This window comes from Argiope bruennichi, chromosome 5 (genome assembly GCF_947563725.1).
Source record: "Argiope bruennichi chromosome 5, qqArgBrue1.1, whole genome shotgun sequence".
Lineage (NCBI taxonomy): Eukaryota > Metazoa > Arthropoda > Arachnida > Araneae > Araneidae > Argiope > Argiope bruennichi.
The window spans coordinates 126,631,061-126,658,738 of NC_079155.1; the positions used below are offsets into that span (position 1 = coordinate 126,631,061).

General features: G+C 25.9%; 1 protein-coding gene across 2 annotated transcripts in view; it reads right to left on the bottom strand.

Annotated features, from left to right (window-relative positions):
• Positions 1–792: 792 nt before the first annotated feature.
• The window catches only part of LOC129969203 (zinc phosphodiesterase ELAC protein 2-like), a 37,699-nt gene continuing 10,813 nt past the window's right edge, over positions 793–27,678 (bottom strand). Inside the window, exons 7-22 of one of the 2 annotated variants that reach the window (XM_056083649.1) lie at positions 25,834–25,901; positions 25,348–25,406; positions 24,246–24,306; positions 21,091–21,142; positions 20,806–20,971; positions 19,099–19,231; positions 17,141–17,232; positions 14,497–14,621; positions 11,926–11,986; positions 9,770–9,908; positions 8,918–9,066; positions 8,010–8,094; positions 7,008–7,131; positions 5,608–5,686; positions 3,177–3,321; positions 793–985 (exon numbers count right to left, since the gene is read on the bottom strand). In XM_056083649.1, the coding sequence (XP_055939624.1) occupies positions 809–985; positions 3,177–3,321; positions 5,608–5,686; positions 7,008–7,131; positions 8,010–8,094; positions 8,918–9,066; positions 9,770–9,908; positions 11,926–11,986; positions 14,497–14,621; positions 17,141–17,232; positions 19,099–19,231; positions 20,806–20,971; positions 21,091–21,142; positions 24,246–24,306; positions 25,348–25,406; positions 25,834–25,901 (1,715 nt within the window). In that variant the 3' untranslated portion in view covers positions 793–808. Of the gene's footprint in view, positions 986–3,176; positions 3,322–5,607; positions 5,687–7,007; positions 7,132–8,009; positions 8,095–8,917; positions 9,067–9,769; positions 9,909–11,925; positions 12,017–14,496; positions 14,622–17,140; positions 17,233–19,098; positions 19,232–20,805; positions 20,972–21,090; positions 21,143–24,245; positions 24,307–25,347; positions 25,407–25,833; positions 25,902–27,678 lie in introns of both variants that reach the window. The other variant, XM_056083648.1, reaches the window with a different exon arrangement.

The following is a 27,678-nucleotide window of genomic DNA, read 5'->3' on the forward strand; positions in this document are numbered from 1 at the left end:
ATTAATCTTTTTTTTTTTCGATGTTAAATTATTCCTTTTTTCTATTTTTCAATGTCAACAACCATTTTTCAATTCTTTTTTTAAAAATTTCCTTTTAGACGGTACTTTTAAAAACTCAAGAAAATATGGTTTTAAAGAAATCGAGATAAAGTAGCTGTAATAAGCACATACTACTGAATAATAAAAAATAAATTTTTTTTGATAAATAAGTAAAAATAATAATAATAACAATGGTTCTGAATATTACAGAAAAACAGCCTTCGTAACTAAGATCCCAATTAATACACTAAAAAAAAAAATCATGCGACAATTTATTTTATTTGAAATTTAGCAGTTTTAAGATATACAACTTGCTATATATCATTAAAGTCGGCGACAATTATACGTATTTAGCAACAGAAATGTACTGTGTTATTAAGTCAAATCGATTAATGCTCATGAAACATGCATTTTTATAGTTGCATCAAAATTCATGGTTCTTATGACCAGTAGTGCAGGGATTGGGGTCACCAGGTACCATACACAAAACATTAGTGTGATAATATAATATTTTTTATAAAAATCAAATATCATGAAAAGCCAAAAAAAAACAAACAATTCCCTGGCTTGACATTATCTTAATTTAATAAACCATTAATTATGATTGGGATGGACTAAAAAAAATTACATTATATCCCGCTGACTGTTATCCTCGTCACTGCCTATGACCCCAATTTCATAACAACCAGTTCTTCAAGTCATATAAACCACTATATACAAATAATTTCATAATTTAATACATCAAAACAAAAATACATTCAATAATTTATTATGTTTTTGCTTGTACAATATCTGCTGACAAAGTCTCTGATAACAAAGATTTTATCAATTCCGATTTCATCCGCCTCTTATTTATTTTTGTATGTAGTTCTTCCACAGTTTCAGCAAACAGAGAATTCAACGCTGGTATCAACAAAGGCAAGATGTATAATTCACATGGACGAATCTAAAAAAAATAATAACAGATATTAATAAAATAAACAGAAATAAATGCTTCGAATACATAAATCTTATTAGTTCATCTTTGAAACTAGTTTGATCTCAAAAACACTGATTATGTTTCTATTTATGCATAAAATGTGATAACGTGCGTGGCATAGAAGAGGTTTTTATTATTTATTGTTGAATGGAAACAGTCAAATGAAAGCATATTACCATATGAACTTTTCAGATAAGTTCATTGAGACTGTACAGTTTTTACAGCTGTACTTAATTTAATGCATTGTTTGATTAATTAAAAAAAACAAAAAAACTGCAAAATATTTTTTTTAAATGCTAGGGGGAAGCATGAAATTGCATCAGAGCTAATGGAATACGGAAACCGATTAAAAATTACATTTTTTAGCCAAAAACTTATTTATAGCAAAAAATATTAAATGTAAAAAATAAAAAAGAATGCTTAAAAAGGATTAAAGTATCATTTACTATAAATTTGAACAACTTAATGGGGGTCCTTTGTGTGTGTGTGTTGCAATTATAAAGGAATGTTTCGAAAAATAAGCATCAACAAATCAACAACTTAATGGGGGTCCTTTGTGTGTGTGTTGCAATTATAAAGGAATGTTTCGAAAAATAAGCATCAGAATTTTATTTATCAGGTGTTAAAAAACTTTTTAGTTTAAGTTGAATTTATTAAATTATAAGCTAAATTTATATAATATTTTTCTGATTTTTTAAAAATAATATAGTTTAAAATATTATTTATTTGCAATTAGGTACACAAATAAAAACATGGATTTCAAATCCTTATTCCTTATGCAAACACAAACTACATATTTTTAAAGAGGACATTCGTCCTAATCGCATGACATTTTTACCTTGCATTTAACTTTTATATATTATAAGCAATAACAAGACTCTGGATACATTTTGATGGATAGTACAAATTTCCAATAATGCTAGGATTTGTTGATTATGATGTATAATGGTAACAAATAAACAGTATCAAGTAATTTGATCATAAATTAGCTATTACTGGAATATTCTGGAAGCTGTTATATATATATATATATGATAAAATCCAATGAATATAATGCAGCTTGATTTTAAAACTAAATTCTAATATTTATATTTACAGTTGTTTTTGATAAACACATATAATTGGCAAGAATGTGTTTATAAAGTATACAAAAAGCTGTTAAAGAATAAACATAAGTTATATATTACAAGAATGCTATAGTTAAAATTGAAGAAAAAAAATGAGATACACCAAAGGATATTGCCGCTATTCTTTAAAGCGCAAGATTAATTAAAAGTAAGAAACCAAATGATAAATTAGTAGCATCATCCAAAGATGATGTCACTTCATAAGAAACGTCTCATAGGATTCATCTTGATTAAGTCCACAGTACTGAGGAAGAGAAACAGAGGTTTCACTCTCATAGACACCAATGGAAACTCATTTAATACAGTAATCCACATAGACTATGGCATAACCTGTGTCAGCAATCAGAACTAATAGCAAATATGTCACTCTAATGTAGTAGAAACAGCTGACATTTGTCATAAAATCATACAAACAACAAGCTCTTTTTTTCCAACAAATATTATAAAATTCAAAAAAATATAATTTTTTACAATCCATTTTCAATATTACTGCCCAAATAATGCACTTCTGAACTAGCATTTTTATCAATTTATGTTACTTTCTATCTTAATTTTTGTATTAAATCCCTGAATAGTAAATTTGGAATATAAACTGATATATAACATTAATACAATCATAATTTTGTAATGCAACAATAATTAAAAACTGAGGCATGTAATTTAATATGTTTAATTTTTTAAATAACATTTACTTAGCTACTGGTAGCACTTTTTAGAGTAACGTAGAAAAATAATTAAAAAATAAATGTATACTGAAACAATTTTCAAAGAAACACTCTGATAGAAGCTAGTGAATCTTAAAATCCTCATCATCTATCTTAAATCTTAAAATTATCCTCATCTATTAGCAAAATCCAAGATCATTGAAAGAATTATAAGTAAACATAAAACAAACAGCTGTCAAAATGTAGGTATGTGCTGCAAACACAGCAATTATAAATTATGAATCTGGTATGGAATCACAAAGTAAAATGCAGTCAGTGCATTGAACACATATTTTAACTGATATCAAGAAATTTTATGGAACTCACCTTCATGTTATCAAAAGCACAGCCAATCAAACTGTGAAAATTTTCATTGAATAAAGGAACTTTGGCATATCGTTGACTGAAATGAGTTAAAATGGTATATTGGGCATTCATTTCTTTAGCAATATCAATAGCTTGGCCAGTTGTGCTAAAAAGAAAAGAATGAAAGTGCCATGACATTGAGATGAAAGAAACATGCACATCATAGATAATTAAGAATACAACTCTTACCAGAGCATTGTTTAGCATTAAAAAGACTATAAGCTCCATGTTTTATTATAAACATTTCTCTAATGCTCTCAAAAAACACATTATATAATTATAAAATTTGACAATATTTACAGCAACTAAGAGTTTAAATGATTAAATATTCCACTCATTAGCAAATAAATATGATTCATTTGAGCCTTCTTTTCAATTAGTTAAACAGAATATTAATTATGCTGTTAGATATAATTAATATAACGAACGAAAATGAACTCACCATGTAAATGAATCGATTGAAAAAAAGTTTTGATAAACTTTCAGGAAGGAAAAATACTTTGTTTGTTTATTTGTTTCAAAAGCTTAGAGCCCTTGCATAATTATATTTGAATTACTGGCACAATGAGCCTAAGATTTTGTTCATATTCTAATTTCTATTTTCAACTAGAGCCTGCACCTATTTCCATTGATTCGATAAAATGGCAATGAATCATGGAGCCCTATCAATCACGATCCCGTGAATCAGTTTACATTTATCGTTTTTGACGCTACAGAGGCATGAAAAAATTAAGTTGATCATTATTATATAAATCGTTATTGTTTCTGTTTTTCAAAAATATGAACAGATGGAATCTAATGATAGAAAACTTGAATGTTTACTTAGTTATCTTTTATTTTTTAGGGGATAACCATATGGCAGGTAAGAAAAGATGAAACAAAGACTGAAAGCTTGCACAGTTAGAATGTAAGTGTTCTTGAGTTAAACAGTACTTTTAAAAATCTCTTTTCTTTGCTAAGATTGCTTTAAAAGTTCTAAACCTAAAGTAATTGATTACTTACTTCAAACACCTTATTTTTTTTTCAGGTCCCTAAAGTGAAAGTGTTCAACAACTAATTACTATTTAAATATCATAAAATAACTATGTATTTTTCTTATTCAAGCCATTAGATATGATCTGAGCTAATTTTTCATGTTATTGATTTTAAACATATTAAATTATTGTACAGTATATGATAAAAAAAATTTCAATTTATGTATATAAAACTAAAAGTCCATTTCCCAGTTTGTTTGAATCTTATACCATTTCACACCTCTTGATAGATTTGAATGAAATTTGACATGCATGTTTTCCTTAGCATGTTTTTCGACATAATTTCTGAATAAATCATTGCACAAAAAATATTTTTACACCACTTTAAAATTTACAAAATTTGTTTTATAGTGACATTAATTTCGACATCATACTATTTTCTCCAATTTGAAATATTTTTCAAAGTTAGTTTAAACATAGTTTTTAGCAGGGTTTTTTTTTTCGCTTTTTTTTTAAATATTAAAACTTATTTCAGTATTTAATCATTATTATTATGTTATTTGCATGTTTCTACCAATTTTAATGTTGTTTTCTATTTTCTCATTTTTACTTTTTATATATAGAATAAAAGCAAAAATTTTCATATGCATGTGCAATAATTAAACACAGTCTTTTAAAATTATTGCAGTTTCTTTCCCTATCTGATCAGTTTTCATATCATATTTTAGCATTAAAAATTTTTTAATGTAGACAACATATTGCCAGTCTTGTTTTTTTTAGATTGGATTCACTTAATAAGTTTTATTTTGTTTGATAAGTTCATTAGTTTTTATAGCATAATCATGTAACAAATAGAAAAACTATAATTGTTGTTTATACCAAAACTTCAGAGAAGTAATTAATTCAGCTTAATAAGAATTATGGCTCCAGTAAACTTTTAAGGGACTGAATATAAGAATAAAAAAAAATGTTAGCCATAATTGTTTTTTAATGCTTGATCAGATATATAGAGAGGAGGTAAACACACCCTTTCATTTTCATCTGACAAAGTGTCAAACATGTATCAGACACCATTTACCCAATTAACTAACTGTGACTACTTGGTTATTAAGTTTTATAAAGTAAAATAAGCACTTTTATAATTCATCCATGCAATGTTTTATCTTTGGGAACATAAATATTCCTTTTCCCCTTTCATTCTATCTGTTGTACATCAAAAATAATTCCTTGTTTTTCTATTAAAAAATCTGCATTAAATAGTTTTCTTTTTATAAAAAAAATAAGCATCAATTTAATAGAAAAGAAAATTGATATTGTGCTATGCAAACTGATATTATATTTTAAAAAATGAGAATTATTTATAAAACAAAATATTCCCCATAGACATATATTAAAATGTATCTAAACTATGGACATACCAATGACGTTTTGCTGCAGCTTCTTCAGCAAGATCATCTTCCATTGTAGCTTCATGAATTAATAATGTACAATCATTACCTAAAAGTAATTTTGATAAAATCAACTTTCACAGACACACACAAAAAAGTTCAAATCTTTCTAACATTATTAAATTCTAATGAAAAATGGCAACATTAATCATTCTAGGATCTGTTGCACTACATTAAAAAGGTTTTATTTAAAGAAGAAACAAGATGAAGATAAAATGAATACATTCATATGTATTCAGTCAGGATTGAAAAACAACCAATAGGAATGAATAGAGAATAGAAAGAACTGAAAGAAGAACCAATTAGCTATGTTTAATATAATAATATAATTCAAAACTAAATGATGTAATGTGTGAACATATTACTCTAATAGCAGAGACCAGACAACATAATGACATATAGCCTTTTTATTTCAAACTTTTCTATTGTTTTCTAATGCATAATTTCCTTTTGTTGAATACAATAAATACCAAGCAATTTTTCTGAAACAAATACAAATGAGATTAAAAAAAAAAAAAAAAAGATTTCAGTTGTAAAACTTAATACTTTATGCATTTTTACTTTTATTAAAATTATATTTTATTTATAAGTACTTTCAAATAATTTTATAAGAAAAGTAAACAGCATATTATAAAATATTAAAATATAATTTATATTTCATTGAAACATTTAATAAATTTATTTATATTTTTAATTTCTGAATAATATATGAAATTAACTATCAAGTTCAGATTGTTCATGAAGAAGTAGAGTGTCTGTGACTAGAAATTATTACATTTTAATAATTTTATTCATTAGTAACAGAAAGTTCAATGTTATTAATAAAAAATAACATTTTAATAACCATTTCATTGAATCTTTCAAGTATTAAAAGTTTAATTATAAATATCAACATGCATCAGAGGTAAATGTTAAAAGAAAGAGACTAGTTCTTAGATTAAATGTAATTGTGGTAAACAGTTTAATTATTTAAAAAAACACCCAAAAAATATTTTACATCATATTTTGAAAAGGAATTTTTGAATTCAAAATTTTACTTTTTTATTATAATAAATGCCATAGAATCCATGCTATAAATGCTTAAGGATATTTTGCATTCTGTTGTAATAAATTAATCTCTGAATGTATTATTGTTCCCTGAGTGTTTAATTTAAGGAAATAAAGCAATAGGAATTCTGGTCGTAAACTCCACCCCACCCCTTGTGAATTACAAAAAAAAAAAAAAAAAAAAGTATGTTGTTGATATTACCCTCTTCCACCAGAACTGAATTATAACAAAGGAAAACAAACTAGTCTCAAGTTTTGGATAAAGACCCATAATTAAAGTCTCAAATCAACAGAAAGCATTGCATTCAAAGTGATAAACTTACCAGCTGAAACAAGTTTGTAGCAAGGTGCTGTATCCCCAGAATAAACTAATTTCCAGTTTGAGTTCTTAGAAGACACAATGATCCCATGCGAATCAGGGCAGTGATTGACAGGAACAGTAGATATCTAATAAAAATCTACTAATTAAATTTAAAACAGACAATAATGTTTAAAAGTGCAAAGAATATTAATAAATTTACATTTAAATATGCAATTAATATTTTCCAGAATAAATATACTCTATATCTTCAGTAATAAAATCATTACAAGTAGCAATAATGCATAATGTTAAAAGTGCCAAAGTGGCTTATTTGGATTATCTGATAAGAAACATCAATGACAATTAATGACAATCCACACAGTTGAATCATGACAAATGAACTAGTTTGAAACTATGAGAATGAATTGTTTTGTTAGAGGGCATGTTTTCCTTAAGGATAGTGAAAATATCAAAAATAAACATGAAAAGTTTAGGAATACTAAGAAGAGGTAGGCAAAAGTAAAGAGCCAAAACTGTCACAAGAGAGAGACAAAAGAGTAAAGAACATGGTTTTGTTCAGATTTGCTTTATTAATGGCCTACTTTAAAGCTATACAAGGGCTATTTTGGTTTAACCTTGTAATTTTATGTCATGGTCAGATAATGAAGTTCTTTCAGTTTTGTGCCAGCGACTAGCTTTATTGTTTTATGACAATTTAGCAAAATGAAATAAAAATAGTTCATTTATACTAAAATCAAAATATTATTAGAGTAGTCATTGTGATAGTTCATATAAAAATATAGGTTTTTCAATCATCAGATTGAAATTATATGGGCTTATCAAATTACATTAGTTCACCAAATGACATCATATATCTAATTTATTTTAGATAATTAAAATAATTTCAAATTAAAATAAAATGTATATTTTAGCAGAAGTGTACAACTAAATTTTGGACCATAAGCATAAATATGAAAATGACCTTTTTAAAAAAAGCAATGCAAATGATTAAGTTCATACTTACTGAAAGATCCGGACATTCTGGAAATGAATTTTTTTCGTGAGATCTGAATAATTCATCATGTTGTAAAGAAGAACATTCTACAAACCTAGAATTTAAAAAATAATTATAAGCCTCATTAAAAGATGAAATTGCAAAACAAATGATCATTAAATTATAAAAAAAATATTTGTTATAAAAAATTACAACCAAAATACAAACTTACTAATTAAAATTTCCTTTTATCTTCAATTAATTTTTAATAACATGATATTTTTACTTCAAGTTATGACACTTTATTTTAATTCAGTTCTTTAATTAAATTTTGATTAGAAAAAAATTTATTTTGAAATAAAATTAAGAGAGTAGTGAATTTTTTTAAGGAACAATAATATAATTACATATTGAATACTATCCAACAATCAATTAATATTGTTACAAATTATAGAAAATCTGCTTTCATTGATTAGTACAGAAACAGTTTGGAATAATATTATAAAGATCTAGTTAAAAACAAAACAAAAGAAATTCACAAATATAACTAGTATGAGATTTCTGAACAAACTTTATTAACTTCTATTTTTCACATTTTAATCATTCTGAATTTCAATAACTTCACCATGTCAACAAAGTTTACTTGAAAGAGGGAGAGTTAAGTTTTGGAGCACCCACTACATTTTTATTTAAAGACATGTCTAATCTTTTTCACAACATCAGCCTACTTCATCATTTTAAGAATTCTACAATTAATGGAAAAGGTAGTTCATATCTTTCAGTATTCAGCTTATTCAAACATAAGTAACGAAAAAAAAAAGATATTATTTCTTTTACCATAGTAAAATTTAAACTTTAGATCAGTTTATTATTATTTTTATTTTAAAAAAGGGGCAGGGGCACCTCTATACCACATATAGAAAAAATAAATAATATACCTATATAATAGGCTTAGTGATTCAAAATTCCGGCTGTATTCTTTCAGCCATCGTTTCAAATTTCTTGGTCCAATCAACAAAATAGGCTTATATTCGTTCTGAATCCTCTTTAAAGCAGTTTTTCTTTGTTTTAGTAACATAATTAGGCCCTGCAAAAGGGAAAAAGATTTAATAGCAATAATTTATTTTTTGAACTAGTATTTAATACAACAAAGAAGACAGAAGTTCCAACTCTTACTCATATAATAAAAAAATTAATATGTAATAGAAATAGAAATTATGTAATAGAAAAATTCATGTCAATAATGAAATACATGTTAAAAATTTGTTAAATGTAAGTTCATTACTAAATTACAGACAGAAAATAATACACCTATGGTATATAAGTGAGTAGTAATAATGAATAACATTGAAGTTAAATATCTCCCACAATTCAGAATATCTGTTCATCTGATTTAATTTGAAGTAAAATTTCAATTAACTTCAAAATAAAAGTGTTCAATAAATTAACCTAGCTTTTCTTTTTATAATTACATCATAAATATGTTTTTTTTTTTTTTTTACTTTAAGTTCTTCAGAATTCTAATTCACTTTGATATTATTTATTTGTTTGCTTGTTCTACAGGGCTTGGAAATCAATATGAACTTTATTTTAGAATGTTATACTCATCAATGAATACCATCTAACTGTCTCAAGCTCCAGAACTGTCTATTATTTTTATCAAGGTGATTTGAAATTCTAGACTATTCTCTTCGCCATATATATCCAAGCAGATAATTAGCATTAACCTTTAAAAAACTAAACATACAATAAAAATATTTTTAGAGTAGCTTATGAAAATATGTTCTTACCAAATGATGATCTGCATGCATATGTGAAATGAAAATGACTGATATTTGAAGTAATAAATCTTCAGCTTGCTTTCCATATAGCCTTAAAATTTGCCCATATGTTCCTTCTCCACAATCCATAACCATGATTTCATTTTTGCTAAAGTGTATTTAATTATTTTTCTTTAGTAAACAAACATCAAAGAAAAAAAATTTCACTTTTATTTTAAGTCCTATGTTTTAAAGGAAACACAATTTCTAAATAATAAAATTAATTTGTGTTTTATTCATTCATATTAAATAAACTATTAACTAAACTGTACAGTAATTAAACAATACACATTAATGATGCAATTAGAAACACTGAATATCAAATTTAAGACAATATATAGTTAGGAAACTACAAAATACTTTTAATTCAAGAATAGACCAACTAATATTGATGTCCAATTTGCTATATACGGTGGGTAATTATAATTAAAGTTCGTCTATTTAGAGGGTTCTAAAGTCACTTCTTTGGCTCATAATGAAATATAATTTCATTAAGACATAATACTAGTATTGCACTCCATAAAAATCAATAATAATAATTACATTTTTCATAAAACGGTAGCACTGTGCCAATATCTAAGGTGAATTTGCCAGATTTATTGTTAAATAAATGAAGGAAAACATTTTTCATTCAGGCGATTCAAGTTGCATGGAATTCAGGTGAAAATGGTGGCCAAATTGCATGGAATGGTTTTTTTCAGAAAGTTTGAATTCCATGAGTTATGCAAGGTGATGGCACTGTTTTGTATGAAAACAATATTTTAAAGGTGATCTTGATGTAGCAAGTCTAAAATTTAAAAAATAAAATAAAAATGACAACATATTTCAATCCCATTTACGAAACATTTCATGGCGTCCTACAGGAGTTGATCCCTTAAAAAAGTATGGTTCTGTCATAAAAGTAATGATAAAATGGTAAAAGGGAAAATATCATTTACATTCACTCAAGTAATAAATTGTAGTATGAATATTAATCAATATTCTGTTTTCATTCTGCAAATAATTTTTACACTTTCTGAATCTTGTATAAATAGCAGTGCAATATTACACACCACTTTTCTCGCATCAGAAATCTGTATGTTGTCTTCATTTGCAATAGCTGACAAACTTACATTTCCATATGGCAATGGACTTGATAAGTCTACTACAGCAGTAGCAACACCCTGAACACTAGAAATGCCCACTTGTTTTCACAACATACCAGGAATAATGATGAAATTCTATGTTGCCACAAATTTTTTAATTATTTGATGAATGCCACAATCAGACGCTGGACTACGTCTAACATTTTTCTATCTCCAGAATTCTCAAAAAGCTACAGCTTGTTATAATTTTGATTTTCAAAAAATTTATAAGAAAATCTTTTTTTTCTAAGTTAACATTTTTCACACAGTGTAGAGTCTTGATACTTTTTAGCAACAATCAACTTCCTCAATATCAAATGAAATACATACATGTTGACATGAAGTATATTTAAGGACTTTGAAGGAAGACGTGGTGACTTAGTGGTAAGGACCCCAAGATTGAGGCCGGAGAGTTTGAAGTACAAGACCCAATACCACTAGACATACAATATGTAGGCCAAGTGAATGTTAAATCTGACATTGTGAGACAAATGTTCTTCGGGTAGTGTGGTGCAGAAGTTTGGAGAAAGCTCCTGCTCAAGTATCTGACCAGGTTTAAAATTATAAAGTCTATTCCATGTTGCCTAAAAAATAGGACATTAATATAATGGGACAAAATAAATTAAGAGTTCCAAGTTCAAAAAGATAAAATCTCTGTTTAAGTTAAAATAAAATTTTTCAAACAAAAAAAAAAAAAATCATTCTGAGGTACACATTCTCAGTCTCCAAAGTATATTCGAAATAAATTGGAGAACTTCAGATAAAATGGTCTATCTTAAAGCACCAAAAGACACATTCTCATTAATTACTATGAAAATAAATTTTATACAGCACCGTACAATATTTGCACAATACCTCAGAATAAGCAAGTTTGTTGTAATAAATTCAGCATAAAAAGTGAAAGCATTGAGAAAATACAAAATATTAAAACGATAAAATAAACATAATAATTACAATAACGCAAGACAGGGAAATATGACAGCATTTTCAAGTGAAAATTACCTTGTTTTGACTAATATAGCAGATACATTTCTCAGCTTACTTGGAATTGAAGAACCTGTGCCTAAAAATATTGTTTCAGGATAAAGTTCTCCTAAAACAACAATAAACAAAAATACTGTACATAAATTCTTAAAATTAATTTTTATTTAATAGTTTCTTATTTAAATAAAGGCATCTATTTTCCTACATGCATTTTATAAACTACTAATTTTTATAAAATAATACAAAGTGTCCTAAAGAAGTGGAGCAAGATTTTATTTCCCGAAATATTGCACTTAGATATATACTTCCAATTACAAAGTTTCATTAAGTATGATGGGAAATTTAATGAAAATACTTTGGCTTCTGTGGAAATAGAAAGTACAAAGTTTTTGAGAAATAATATTTTTATATGTTCCATATAGTGTAAAAGCATTAGTTAATAATATGTTTCTCTTACACTCATACATGCATATGGAAAGTTTCACATTTCTACTTACAAAATTTGCAGAGATATGGTAATTTTTAAGTTAGAAGGACCTATAACAAATTTATACAATACAGAAAAAATGTTGCATGCAAATATTTGTCTAGTGGTACATCTTTTAATTATCACAACTCTAAAGAAATTCCTTTATCATGCATAATGTTGTTCACTTTGATTGACTGGCCAACATCTAAAACATCAATTTTATAAAGAAGGAAACAGGAACTCAACATTTAAGATCTATCAGGGAAGTAATGGAATGTTGAGACAGAATGTTGGGGATTTGCTTGCCCACATGTGCTAATAAAGAATAACATATTTCTGTAACAAGAATGTTTGGATATGGTGACTGTTTATAGAGTATGTCATTGTGATGCAGATGTTGCAGAAGAATGCAAGTATTGTTTTCCAAATGCCCAACATTCTTCAAGGGAGTGTTACAGAATAGTTCATAGTTTATTAGGATCTGTCCCATACAGGACTGTCCCATACAGGAAAGGGGAAGCTGAAGCATTGTATATGTGATGTAGAAATTGACTTTTTGGCTTATCTTTTAAGTTAACTTCATGCTAATGTATGAATAGTCAAATCAAACACATATACAATGCTTCAGCTTCCCTGATACATAGCATGACAATAAATAGTGTAAATCAAAAACAATAGTGTAAAAAATATTTAAATTTCATATCTATATAACATTCATGGAGGTCATGGATGGTTACAATTGTTACATTAACAGGTACATGATTGGTGCCTAGAATTTTACAATTGGATTCCACTTCAAGGAAGACCCAATTGTAAAATTCCAGGAAAAACTTTTACTTTCGGAGAAATGTAATTTGGACGGACAAAGATTGATATAGAAACAGGTTGAAATAGAAACATTAATCTTCAAAACTATCACTTTTGGAAAAATAAAAATCCATTCTTTATACAAAAAGTTCATCATTAGGGACAATTTTTCATAGCATTTAATTTTCCCACTTTTAATTATTCTCCTCTACAAAAAATAAACAATTTCCATACATTTGCCTTCCTTATTTGATGAAACTTTCTATGTTTGACTGTAACAGTTAAGGAAATAAACATTTGAACCACTTTTTTTGGATCTATTCTGTATTTATTATCTGCAAAAGATTTTGAATTCGAAAATTGGAATAACTGTATGGTCTTGAATAAAATTTAAATTAAGAAAATAATTCTGCTCATTTTTAAAGGGGAAAGAAAAGCAAAACAAAAAGAAGTCACAATGTCAAATCCAAGATAAAGATTCAATATACAAATAAAAAAGAAAGGAAGAAACAATATGCAGCTTCTTTGATTTTCTGATAAATTTTTACATGATGTTGCCAATAAAAGTTTCTGTTCCCTTATTTTTATTTATTTGACTATTTTTTAAAGCTATTAAATGTTAGTCCTAGTGCATTTAATAATTTTTAAAATAAGAAGTTCTATCAGTTATTTTGATTAAGTCTGAATTTCTCACTTTTAAAATATGGCAATATGAGTTTCTAGAATTCTTTTGAAGCTAGGTTTGAAAGCCAATTTCACCAAACATCTATTATATTAGAGTGGTCGAAGCACACTATATCTATTTTTGTGGGATCGATATAATTCTGTTAGTATGGTGTGGAAATCTTAAAAAAAGGAGCATCAACTCAGGAGTAATCCTCATCATTTGACTGTTTCAAGAAACATATGTTAATGTTTCTAGATTAATCAGAACTGATAGAAGCATTGTAAGCAACACAAATTAATATATATATATATATATATATATATATATATATATATATATATATATATATATATATATATATATGATTAAACTTCATTTAAGTTACAGTGTATAAAATATTTAGTAATGTCAATTATTTTTTTTTTCTTATGAAGAAGATGTAGTAATGTAGAATCAGTTTAAAGTACATTGATAAACAATGTTATATATCTCAAATTAAAATTATTAAAATACTCAACTTTTTAAATTAAAATATTTAGGTATTAGTTTGTATTTCAAATATTGTGCTAAGTCTATTAACTGAAAGAAAAAGACATTTTTCAATAATGTGTTGCAGATAGAGTTAGAACAAGGAAAAAAAAGTTACCACTCATAGAAATTCCTGCATTTTCTTGTATTTTGTTATGAAGATCTTTCAAAAGCATTTCAAATCCTTCAGTGTTCATAGCTTCTTCAATAAAATCATTAGGTTGAAAGTTTAATACATGAGTTCTGTAAAAAAAAAAAAGTTACACAAAATAATGATGAGAAACATTAATTGTTTGCAATAACTCTGGAATCATATTTATAATCAAATAACTGAAAAAATATGTAAATTATCATCAAAAATCAAACTCAATTTCATATCAAAAAATTCATAAAAAAAAAACTTTGAACATTGAATCTTAAATCTTATTTATTTACTGGAAAGCAAGTAGTACAAACAGCACATCAATGTTCAATTTCATTAGCAGATAGATTAGATCACAAGTGAATTAATAAAATTGTTATTGAATAAAAATTAAATCTCTCTCTAAAATCACATTCTTTTTTTTAACTGAGGGGAGGGAGGAGGACCCACTTTAGATTATTTTTTAAATTTATTTTAGATTATTGTACATATACATTTGCAGTGCAAATGTAATTAATGCCCACAAGTGCATATGTATTTGAGGTTTGAGAATTGCATGTTGGAATTATTTTAAAAACAAACTAACAGAAGCATATAACCCACTACAAACTATTCATCATAATTACTGCACTGCTGAAAAGGCATTTATTTACAATTATGTCTTTATGTGGAGAAAAGTATTCAATTCTTCTTTTCAACATCTTCTGAAAATATTATTTCACAAAAATGACTTTGAGAATTTACATACAACTTCATCTACAATTTTAACAATTTTTTAAAATATACACAGAGATGGAAACAAGCTAATTTCATTTCTTCCCTCAAATCCTTTAATGATATTTTTTCCCATTATTTAAACTGTAATTAATAATGGTTACTTTAATTCATAATTAGATACCTTTTATATATTTTTTCCAACTTGAATACATTTTGAATGAAATGGTTTCTAATTCATTTGAAATGTTTTGCAAAGTTGAATATTTTTTTATACAAACTTCAAATTCATCTATTTATAATGCTAATATACTTATAATGTGAATATGAATATTTGCTTTTTGCATTTGTTTCGATTTACTGATTTTTCAATTTCAATTACAGCAATTTCAGACATTTTGAAAGGAGGAAAAAAAGACCCCCCCCCAAAAAAAACCAAGTTTAATTTTTAGAAAATTCCGACAGTTATTAAAAAAAATTTTCTCTCTTAATGTTGTTTTCGAAAATTTAATTTCTTTTACAGGTTTTCATTTAATTCTTCAACACATCATATTATTCTTTCATTTAATTTGTTTATGATGAAAATATTTAGCAATTTTTCTAGTCTATTAATTTTTTTTGTTGTTAAATTTGGCCATAAGCTGACATTTAGTTCAAAATGTTTATTAAAATGCCTTTTGAAAAATAAATTAAAAGAAAAAATTTTTTACTCATAAATTTCAATAGGCATTAAAATCATATTTTTCAATATCATAAAATATGAATCTCTAAATACTCAAATATCCTGATTTAATAAGTCAATAATTAGAAAAGCCAATATTCTAGAAAATAAAATGGTCATCAAAGACAGTTAATTATATATATAAAATAAGATTGGAAAATTGATGTATAAAACTAATAATGTATAAAATTGTTATATATATATATATATAGACAGAGTTTGCATCAATAAAGTTGCATTTGCAAGAAATGGACAGGATTGGGATATGTATGCATCTTATTAAGGAAAAACGCTTCCAAATACTGTTTTTTAAGAAATCAAGGGATTCTCAACTCTTGTCTAATAAATAGCTAAATAAATTAAAATGCTCTTCTATGGTTCAGTGAAAGATAAAATAACATAATGTATTGAAGTTAAAGTGATCAAAAGTTACAATTACAGCTTTACAAATGAGAATTATGTAGCAGTTCTATTGAGAATTAAGCAGCAATAGAGGCGTTATACTGATTCAATTAATTCAGTTTCTTAATAATTCAAAATTTCTGCTTGCAGATATGAATTACATATAGGAAATCTGAATACTTACTGAATTATAATATAAAATATCAATTAATTCAAAATTTATAGCCAATCAAAAATGTTGAGTAGATGGTAGATATATACTGAGGAAGGACTAAATACGTGATTGTATATTATATCATAATTATTACTAGAAACATGGTAAGAATGTACAAGTACAGTTATATTAAAAACAATCATACTATAAACTGCATTCACTTATGAACAAAATAAATCAATATTTTTTAAAATTTTCCTTTTACTTCCTCAAACTGTTTTATTTAACAGCAACTATTTGAATTGACAAAAGGGCTTGTATAACAATATTTTAAATTATTGTATCTACTTTACAGAACCAAAGGGCAGAGGGGGAAGGTTATAACTTTCAACTGAATGCTAAAGTTTAAAGAAATAATAAAAACTGAGAAATACATTGCAAATATAAGTGAATTTTATAATTATGTATACAAAACACACAACATATATATGAGCAAATACTTTTACAATTAAATGGTTATAAAATAGCGCAATTATATTGCCATCATACCCATATTTCAAAAACTACCAAAGGCTTCTGTAACTTAAATGAAAATTTTAAAATTATGCACGAGTGAGACAAGAACATACTTATCCAAACCATTTGCCGGCCGCAAATAATAACGTTCCAAAGTTTGTGCTTGAAATGTGTTCTGTACAGCAGTGACATTTTTTGGTACAATCTGTAAGAATCAGGGAACATTGAAATATAAAATCTAAAACTTAAGACAAAATATGACTTTCTTAAATTGCCTAATACTGTCCATGAAATATTTTAAATGACATCTATTCAAAAAATCAGTTTTAAAATTAAGATATGTATCAATAAAGCATTAATTCACATTTAAATAAATTTTCTTTCTTCACAGTTTTTCTTTTGCCAATAATTTTTATAAGAAACAGGCAAAATTGTAACTGAGGATAAAAAATGCATTTTCAATAAAAACTTTTTACAAAATGTGTTATTAAAAAAAAAAATAACAACAGACTAGCCTTAATAATTGCTTTGAGGGGGGGGGGAGTAATAAGAATAATTAATGACATCATATTAATATGAAATATAATGGGCAAATCCCAAATGGCCATTCTGGATCACTGACTATCCACAGAAATGTAAATATTATAGCGAACTGAGAGACAAATGAGTAATGAAAATTAAAAATAAAACATCACAATGGCTAGATAAAGAAATGAACAAATATCAGGAGATTCCACAAAGAGATACAACTGGAGAAGTCAGTTGAGTGGAGTATGAATGACCAACAAAGTTGCAAAAACACCACAATGGAATTTAAAAAAATGGATGCTTGATAATTTACCTGTAATGCATGTTCTGCTAATGATACCATATATTTTATTCATGATTTTCGCATTTTCATATATTGAAGATAAAAAAAAAGTATTGTAATCATCAAAAATTTAAAGCTTGAGATTTTGATGAATCTTCACATTTCTGACCTCCCTAAATCAGAAAAACACATTAAAGAAATTATGCCGGCTTATAAAGGCAGTTAACTCAATTGAATTGGAGTGATGAATTTTGTTATGGAATCTTAATACCAAATTGGTAGCTTTTGGTCACGATTTGGATATAATTTAGATGAAATCCACAAAGGCAAATCTGTTTACCTGTGACATGATAATTTACACACGAAAAAAGGTATATGAATGAAATTTGAATACAGGTTTATCATCAGAGTTGTAGATATGTATTAAATTTTTAAAAAATCTCGAAAAGAGGGGATTATCTGTTGATCTGTTTATTCATATGTAAGTAAACAAAATAACAAAATTACGAATGCAATGATTTAGATATATGAAATTCGAATATACTGTTTTGTGATTTAAAATTGTACACCTAAATTAAAATTTAAATCCAACTGGTTGAAAAGAAGTTAAAGTCCATATTCATTTTAATACAAGGCACAAAACACTATACATTGTATCATAGCATGTGGGTCATATGGTGTCATAAGGGTCTTGCTCTTAATCTGTCTTGATCATGGAAGATTGGAATTTAATTTTTCTGATTTAAATTTTAAAAAGCCCAAAGAAACCTTGCTACATTTTTGGCTGATAACTGATTAATGCAAACAAATAATGCTGACTATGTTAATATTTTAAAGTGATGAAAATTCACAGATCAGCATCAATTTTAAAACTCACAACCAAGTTCTTCATCACCCAGTTTTTAACTTTGGCATCGTGAAAATAAAAATAAATTTCTTTCAGGAAAATCAGTAGTTTTCCAATAACTTAAATCTTTCAAAATTATACATAGCTCATGGTTTTAAAGTTTTATTCTATAATCAACATATGGAATCCTTTGGTTTGGTTTGAAACTTTATTTAGGGATAATCTCAATAAAGATTATTTTCAACATCACAATGCAAGAAGTATAGAATGGCTTTAAAAACACTTAGCAGGAATAAAATAATTACAATCAATAAAAGAAAATAAAGAGTGTTTAGAATGAAATTAAAATAAATAATTAGAGAATTTAATTGATATGAAATGAAACAAAAATAAATAAATAAAAATTTTCTAACCTCATTTTCATGAAGCAAAGAAAAAATTCCAGGGTGAAGAAGATTCAACTGATGTTGAATTCGATGAATGGCTAAACTATTTACAGTTGCACAGTCACCATTTAAAATCAAATGACAAGTTGTAACAGGAAACCTATAAAATAAATAATTTAATACTCTAATAAACATGTCTCTTTTCCTAAAAAACTTGCCAGCTTAAATGGCTAAATTATAATTATTGACACTCAGGTTGACTGCACACAGAAAACTACAACTGACAGCAAGTTAACGGTTTCAAGATTTCTATGAGTTAAAACAAATTTCATTTTAATGCAGAACATTCAATATACAGAATATTGATTATTGGTATTTAATATATATTAATACTTTCAAGATAATTAAGGATTCTTTTAAGGGCTATATAACTGGGTAAAATGATATAGTCCATAACTTTAATCAGACTGTCAATTTGAGTTTTGGCAATTATTTTATAATATTGTAAAATTATTTTTTAAACATAAAAAATACTTCATAAAACAACAAGATTTATTCATATCACTTAAATGCAGACTTCATATTATTTTAAACGTCATTGGTAACAAACTCAATTTTTAAAAGAATTTGAGTACTATAACAATGAAAAGAATCCATATATATGCTTAATTTATGTATCTGATGATAAAATAATACAGATCACTAAATGCTATTGATTTAAAACTGATGAATTTGTAACTTCAGGATGTATTTGTATGCTGCAGGATACAGCATACAATAACCTGAATTACTTATGTATAATGCGATGATAATATAAAATCATTCAGCATTATCATAGCTAAACATAAATAATCAGTGAAGGTAAAGAATTAGCATATTTACAGTAGAGCTAGTACCAGTAAAGCTAATGCAGCAGAAACTGTCTGATTTATAACCTGAATAAATTGTAAAACACATTTCTGGAGGAAAAATAAGAAAAATTAAAACTAGGGGGAGAATTTTTCACTTCATTTCTTACATGCATGCTAAGTTTAATAGCATTAAAAAAAACTAAATCTGCATTTTATCTCATTTTTTTGACTAACTGCATCTAAAGTTTAATCGGTGTCAAAGCCAAATATCAAAATTCTTTCATTCAAGTCTTTGCATTTTTCAATTATTGAGTTCATTTTTACATGAACAGACAACCTGTTGAGGAATTTGGTCCAAAATCTGACACAGATCTAGAAATTTGATCATAAAATCAAATTTTTTTTTTTTTTTTTTTGCATATCTATATGCTCAGATAAGACTTTCCATAAATAAATAACTAAATTTTATAGAAATTTATAATTTTGAATATTGCACTGCCAAGCACACTGTATTTTTGAATACTAAAGTTCATTGTTAATTTCATTTTTTTTTAATTGGGGAAATCTAAAACATGAAACTTTATCATACTCTCAAAGTTGAATTCTTTTTACATTACAATTCTTTTTTGTTGCATTTATATACAAGAAAGCACAAATAGAATATTGAATATAAAAATATATGTTTAATAAAAATTTAGAGAAATTTTGGGAAGGAAAATAATATTTCAATGTTTTAAAAGCTTCTTTTGTATCAGAATCCTTATTACTTGTAGAAAAATTTGAGGAATTTTGAGTAAAAATTACTATGATTATACCATTATAAAATATAAAAGCACACATAATAATTTTTTTAAAGAAATTACAATTATTATTTTTTTTATACCTCTGCATCCATTCTTGATATTTACAGGTATGTAAAATTTCAGGAGGAGTAAAGTGTACAACAAGTGATGCTATTTTAGATGAATCTGGTGAATCAGCTTGGTACTCTTCAAACTGTTTTTCATTTACAAATGGATCAATAAATTCTTCTGACGGGCATTCTACAACTATTTAAAAAATATATCATTTTATGAAACGAATCATAATATGAAATGAATTCAATAAGAGTTTTAAAAAGCAGAAATACTAATACTAATAAATAAATAAAAATGAAAATCTTGTTTACCCAAGAAAAGAGGACATACTTGTTCAGGAGAAACAACATGTTTTGAATGGACCTGTAGAAATATTAATCTAACTATATTCATTTTATAGAAATAAAACACCTAAATAATAAATAAAAGGTTTCACATTCAAAATCTTCTGAAGTGTGTGGGAAAGGAAAAAAAATTAGAATACAATACAAAGTATACAAATTTTTCAATCTAAAAATATAAGTATCTCTATAAACAAAAATAAATAAATAAAATAAAAATAATAATCAAATAATATTTATCAGGATAGAATTAATTTTACAGATACTGCATTACACAGATTGGCTGTATGAACAATTTAAAGTAATCAATTTGCTGAAAATCTATACAATAAATGGTTTTATTTATACCATTAATATACAAAAGTAATAATATCCATTCATATTTGGAACTTAATGTGTGCAGTTTGTTAACAAAAAAAGTAAAATTGCAAAATTAAAATGTAAGAAATGAAAATTATTTTATAATGCCATTTTTATTTAAAGTTGGATGCTTTCAGCGACAAATGGTTGCAATCTAGATCAAACCTCATACAAAATTTGATGTACATGATTTCCACAATAAATCATTTTATGCATTAATTTAAATTATGATAAGACACGAAAGCCTGACACATGCTCCGCTTATTACATATAAGAATTTTTGTAATGAAGTCAAGTATCATCACATCATTATACCACTGTAAATATACGATACACATAATTTATTTTCAAATTGATAATGGCTTTTGCTTTAATGCTTCATTTTCTTATTTTTCATGTAAATTGAACAAAATCTCTTTTCCTTAGCGTGGAAAAAGGGAGAAAATCATGGAAATATTTGATGCAATAATGAAAATACTTTGAATTTCATCACCATGATGAAAACTTTTGTGAAAAGTTGAACATAAATATTCATTTTAAAATTTCAAAAAAATCAAAAATCAAGAAAAACAGTCATGTAAAAACTAAATTGATATAATTAAAAACCTTTTTTTATTTTAAAATTCTGTAAAAATCAGTTTCACACAACACTATTTTGGAAAGTTACTGTGGAAAAACATTGATATCTCTTTCAGGGTTGCCACTTAAATCGGAAAAAAACAAAATTCCCTGTGTTTTATTTGCACCTATGTTCAAGATATGGGGAAATAAGGAGTGAAAAAAGAAAAAGGAAGTAACAATTTAACATTATTTGCATATTAAAAGAAGGTTTACATTTACATACAATTCAAAAACATTTTCTCTTTATTTATCATCTAGAATTTAGCAAGACAAAATTTATACATTAAAGGAGGAGGGTATATATTATTTCTTTAACTCTTCACTGTAAGACACACAAAATTAAGGACTCAAGTAAAATAAAATACAAAACATTTTTGTTATGATACAAATTATTTAATGATTACTTAACAACAAGAAGAAAAAAGAAGAAAAAAAAAAAAAAAAAAAAAACATTACAAAGCAAGATTAATTTTTTTGATTTATTTATTTTTGCCAAATCAAGCATTTGGGCATCAATTTTTGCAACTTATGCAGATTTTTCAGCCATTAGTTTCTAGGAGCAAATCTTTAATAAATAAGATATGACATTTTTGCAAACCTAATGTGCATTTTTTAGGCATTTCACTGTTGATGAACATACATGAAAATATTTCTGATATATTATTGAATGCATTAAAGAATGAATGTCCAATAAAGCAACCAATTTTAATGTCCGTAAAATTTCAGCTTTAAATTATTGTTCTTGAGATAAAAAGTTCGAAATCATTACATTTTCAAACATCAAATTTGATGTGTCATCTTTTCCTGTATTTCTTTTAGATATTAAGACCAACATCAATGATAACTATTTTGAAATGGCAAGGAGTCTAGTATGTTTTCCTATTTTGGCATGACTAGTAAATGTCAGCTTTTCCATATTACTTAGTCTTATTATTTTCTTATAAAGCAAGCAGTATGCAACAAATGTATTCTGCGTAAATTCTCCAACTCATTCAGCAAAATCAGGATCACTATTTCTTTCCATTCAATTTGTATTAAATATGGATTTTGAGCAGCTCATTGTTTTAAAATAATTCCCTTATCTACTTTGAATAAGCTCACAGTTTCTCAAATAATAAACAAATCATTCAATAAACTCAAGTATGGTTGACTAAACACCACCATGCTGCTTCCCTAGTTTGAATGCACCTGCCAGAGAAATGTATTCTATTCTTTCAAGCAGTTACAGAAATCTTGTGCATGCTCATTAGCTGCAATTCAGGAATCTTTTGGAAAAAGAAAAACTGTCTCGCAAATTCAAATTAGACTGATCTGCACAGAAGAAAAGGTTTTTCGCATTACACAATTGTGAATGGTATTGTTTCGTTTTTTGAAGCTATGACTATGATCTTTTATTCTTAAAATCTTAACAAATTGGCATTTTTTAGAAAGAATATATATATATATATATATATATCCAAGAAACTTAAAATTTCCTGTATTTTACTGGTTTTTAGGAAAATTCTGAAATTCCCCAGCATTTTTCAGGTTTTTTTAGACGATTTTTAAATTCTTTGTTTGTCTTGGGTTCTCCCGGCGGCATGGCAACCCTGCTACCTTGATATTTGACTAAAATGACACTAAAAGTCTTTAAAAAGAAATCTCAGGTGCACTTTCCCCTTTCCAAAATATATTTGTACCAAATTGACAGCTTTGAGTCAAATGGTCTATACAGCATCAACAGAAGTGTGCATCACACACATATGCATGTATGTGAAGTATACAAACACATATATCACATTTTGGGCAAAGTGATATTTTGTCCAAGGGAAAATAATATATTATAAATTTTATTTAAAAAATTAATAACTAAAAATAAATGACTACCCAAAAATAACAGTTTCATTTCATATTTTGCTTATTCTAATATATATATATATATATATAAATGAAGTATTTAAGCTAAAAAAATATGGATATGCTTTTTAATATTGCAGCTTCCCCTTTTTTTATTTTTATCTATATGAAAAAGTATACAAAAAATTACAATGCATCATAATCGAGCAAAGATGTTACAAAAGTTTAGAAAACAATGTATGTTTTTATATAAATTTTGCGATTTCAAATTACTGTAAGGACAAACATTTTTAAAAATGTATACTTACAACTATACCAGAGGGCAAAACTACATCTTTTCCGCTTTTCAATTCACCTAACAATGGACCACTATCAAGAAAATTATAACAGGCATTTATTAAAACTAATATTCTAATTTAATTGATCAAATTCTATTTATATGCTTTCATGCTTTTAATATCATATGGAATGTAACAGTTACAGAAAATTAATCGAAAAAAGTAACATATTTGATTTTTAAATAATATTAAAAATGATGACAACTCATATTATTATAGCAAAAAAAGATTTGATAGTAAAAAAATGTTTTGGCAAAACATTTTCTTTAAACACTAATATGTAAATAACTTATCTAAGAATTATGCAAAAATTCATGCAACCACACACAGCATGTAGTTCAAAATGAACATAAGAATTTAAATTATTCACTGCATATCTTAGATGAGGTGTACAATAATACTGCAACACTAAAATGAAAAATCAAAGATATCAGTATTAACGATGCACACACTCACAAATTGTTCCGATACCCTCTACAAATTGCTAGTAGCAAAAACAGAGACAGCAGTTATTTCACAGCATAATAAGGTGAATCTATAGTTAAAAGTTCATAATGTGTTCCATTTTAAGTTCAACTGTGATCGTTGAATCATTTGAAAATAGTACATCATAAAGAGAATGTTGAACACATGACAGTTTCATCAACAGACAAAGAAAATTAAGTTTCCTTTTTTATATACACATAAAAGATCATATGTATGCACTTTCTCTATCAGTTGATTGATATGATAAGAGAACAAGGATTGAAGTAACAGATTTCTTCATATATTCCAAACATGCAGATCAATATATAATAAGAATTACCAATCAATTTCATATGTGCCATGTAATGAATGATGCTCAAATCAAATACATATGGGAAGAACTGTTAGAGTTGCTCTTTTACTTCATGAAATATTTATCAAGATAAATATAAAATAATAAAGTTTTAAAACCCTAATATTCATTTTGAAATACCTATTATAATCTAAAATCTGTGCTTGAAAATCTTTACATTTTTCTTCATATTCAAATTAAGGGAAACATCATAAAATCACAACTATTAGCTAAATATTTAATTAAAATACTTACACAGGTACATTAAAATCTGCACACTTCTCAAGTAATAATTGACCAGGTCTGCTGTGACCCTAATTAAATATTAATGGTTATTAATAATTTTAATATTTTTTTAAATACTATATTATAAGTGTACAAAACATAGAGATGTTCATATTTCAATATCTTTAAATAATAAGTAATAGGAAATCTTGAACTCAATTTTTTTTCGCTCAAATTTTCCCCTAGAAGGTGCTATGGATATGGAAATAGCAATTCATTATATCAATAAGTAACTGAAAATTAAATTCTAAAAGGTTAAAATAGTATATTGTCTTCAAGAATGTACAAAATTTTAAAAATCTAGCATATCAGAAATAGTGCAAAACATCAGTTATAAAATTCTATCTTTACAAATATGAAAGAAATCTAGTTAAATGAAAATGTATAAATAAAATTATATTTACCAAAATAAATAAAACTAATTATAATTTGAAATAGACAGAATTAAATATATACCTTGCAAACATATGCAATACTGACATCAGGAACAGATTCATGCAAAGATCTTCGTAATCTTTTGGATCCTTAAGGGGAGGAAGAAGGATTAGATTGAATTTGATGGTAAACATTATATACATATTGTACTGCAATGGAAATCAGGAGATTTAAAATTTTTCCCATTTCTTCAATTTCTTTTTGAAAAACTGCATTAAATAATTCCACAGTTGAAAAATAAAGTAAATCAAACATTAATGAATAAAAAACAAGAAGAGAACTCAAAAAATTACTAAGCCAGTTTTGTGGAACCTTATAAAAATAACTTTCTTATCTATTTTAGTTTAAAAACATTAAAAAGAAATATTGTCCCAGTAAAATTATTTAGAACATCAATAAATGTAATCATGATTCACAGATAAAAAAAATTGTACTTTAAATATATATATATATATATATATATATATATATATTCTATGCATAAAATTTTGTTAATTTAGAATAAATAAATATTTCAAGCACTGTTTTTTTGTATTCAAATTTTTAACAAATCATCTTGGACAAAGGTTGGGTAAAGAAATTCACGAACGTTTATGCATTTTTAGGATGAGAAAACATTACGAAAGAATCATCTGCTGGATTTTCAATATAAATAAATAAAAATAATGCACAAATCTATTTTAATATGAAAGGTTTCATTAATGTTATACAAATAAATATATTCAGTATTTTTCCCAACCAGTTACTTATGAATGTTTTGCTCATTTAAACATTTTTTTTTCTTCATAAGTTGAATCAAATCGATTCATTTATGCCTGGAAAAGGATTAAACAAAAAAAAGAAGTTCTGATGTAAATCATTAAATTGCTATATATTTGGAAACACAAGGAAGAAATGGCAAATAAAATGGAAGTACTAATAAGCAGTAATAAAATTAAAGTAAATCAATTAGTAACTACTTAAGGAGTATTATAATTTCAAAACATTTATGAGACATAGAATTCAATATATCATAATGTGGCATGTAAATTTATATACTACAGCATTTATATAATTTAGCATCGAAATTAAATCAATGCTATAGAAATTAAATATACCTACAAAAATTAATTCATCAGAAATTCGAAAAGGAGAAAAAAAAAGTCAATTGTAATTCAGAAATGATAAAGAATGTTCCTTAAATGCACCAAGTAAGAATAAAAAGTTTTATAAATATTTACAATGAAGAAAATAAAACTTTACTAAAATTAACATTTGTACATTTACAAATACATGGTCAAACTAAACAATACTATTCTATATATAAATACTAATAAATATTATTGCTGAAAAATTACATTCAGCCGATTTATCAAAATTCGAGAGTTCCTTCTTAATAACTTGTTTTAGCTGCACTTTATTCTTTTAATACTAGCATTATTTATAAAATGTTTTATATCTATATATACACCAAATATATTAACAATATTTCAAACTGAATACGGTTGCTCTAAATGCAGAAAAATAGATGATAATGAAGATAGATTAACAAATTCTGATAGAAATATTGCACACCAGAAGACTATATTAAATTCCAACCACCAATTTTTTTTATTTTTTTTTCATTTTTGATTTATCACATTCACATACAGACATAATTTCATTTTTTCTTTTCATTCAGATCTAAAAAAAGATGATATATCAAAAACTCAAAGTTGTTTATTTATTTATTCACTTTTTTTTTTTTTTTTGGTGATTGCAGAACTCTACTTGAAAAATTCGTATATAAGAAAGGAAAATAGTCAACAACAAATAAAAATGAGCACTAAACTGATGTAAACTAAACTGTCCACAAATCAATTGACAGAATTCATAAATAATTATAAT